Source organism: Trypanosoma theileri (assembly GCF_002087225.1).
Source record: "Trypanosoma theileri isolate Edinburgh chromosome Unknown TM35_Tth_6_V1, whole genome shotgun sequence".
Lineage (NCBI taxonomy): Eukaryota > Euglenozoa > Kinetoplastea > Trypanosomatida > Trypanosomatidae > Trypanosoma > Trypanosoma theileri.
The window spans coordinates 99,150-100,126 of NW_021639848.1; the positions used below are offsets into that span (position 1 = coordinate 99,150).

Consider the following 977-nt stretch of genomic DNA (forward strand, 5'->3'; position numbering starts at 1 on the left):
TCATTTCACGGTGTCGCTTGTGCACCGCAAAGAACCGACCACGGGGGCCAAAGGAATGGTTAAGGAACCGTTTGACCCTCTGGGCAATCAAAGCTGATGGCCGCAGAAGACCATAAATTGCCGCATGATCAGAGAGTCCACGTGTCATCATGAAGGTCAAGAAAGAATCGAGTATTATTATTTCGGCGTTCCACTTTTTTCGAGAATATTTGAGAAAATACTGCTGAAGGTAGAAATGTGCGTCTACATAGTTAAAAGGAACAGAAGGTCCTCCATAGCGGACGAACTTCGTTTTTACTTTAAAACGAAACTGCATTAACGCATTCCTACAAGTCTTTCCAGTAAAACATGCAATTGTAACAGGGGTTAATGGTATTCGACTTGACAGACGCTTGCGCATCGTATCAATAGACACAACACAATAGCGCCGTGCAATCTCAGANTGGCAAAAAGAGAGAGTCGTTAAGGTTCACGTACACAGACATGTCAGAGAATGGTTAAAGGACACTGCTGCTCCCACAACAGAGGCAAGAGAGAGACAGTCGCCCCACAGCAGCAAGGGTCTGGGTGGCCACAGCGGGTTAACACCACAGAAGCTTAAAACTCATTACAAAACTAGGCCAAACACTTATGCCACTCAAGTCAGCAGATATTATTGCAAGCTCACAAGAACGACCACAGAAAGTGAAACACACATACTACCCACCCAGCGGGTAGGGCTCACGCACATCATACGACAGCATGCGAATGATAGCGGGTTCCATCCCATGGCACGCCTTTCCCCTGCCAAGCCTTACAAAGCACACATTGTCCGATACTGTAGACACCGCATTCCCACTGAAGTACTCAGCCTCCGTCATCACAAAGTAATCCACAGCGAGTGCACACAAGCCATAGGCGCAGTCCTCATATTGGGCGTAGTGTTCCTTCTCATACACGCGAGCACCCCGTGCCTTTAGCTGTGGCACTGTGTACGG

General features: G+C 48.0%; 1 protein-coding gene across 1 annotated transcript; it reads right to left on the reverse strand.

Annotated features, from left to right (window-relative positions):
• Position 1: 1 nt before the first annotated feature.
• TM35_000061320 (uncharacterized protein) lies at positions 2–400 on the reverse strand (the record flags this gene model as incomplete). Its single annotated transcript, XM_029023169.1, has 1 exon — positions 2–400. A coding segment is annotated over one exon (399 nt), but the record flags the coding sequence as incomplete, so codon positions are not given.
• Positions 401–977: the final 577 nt, after the last annotated feature.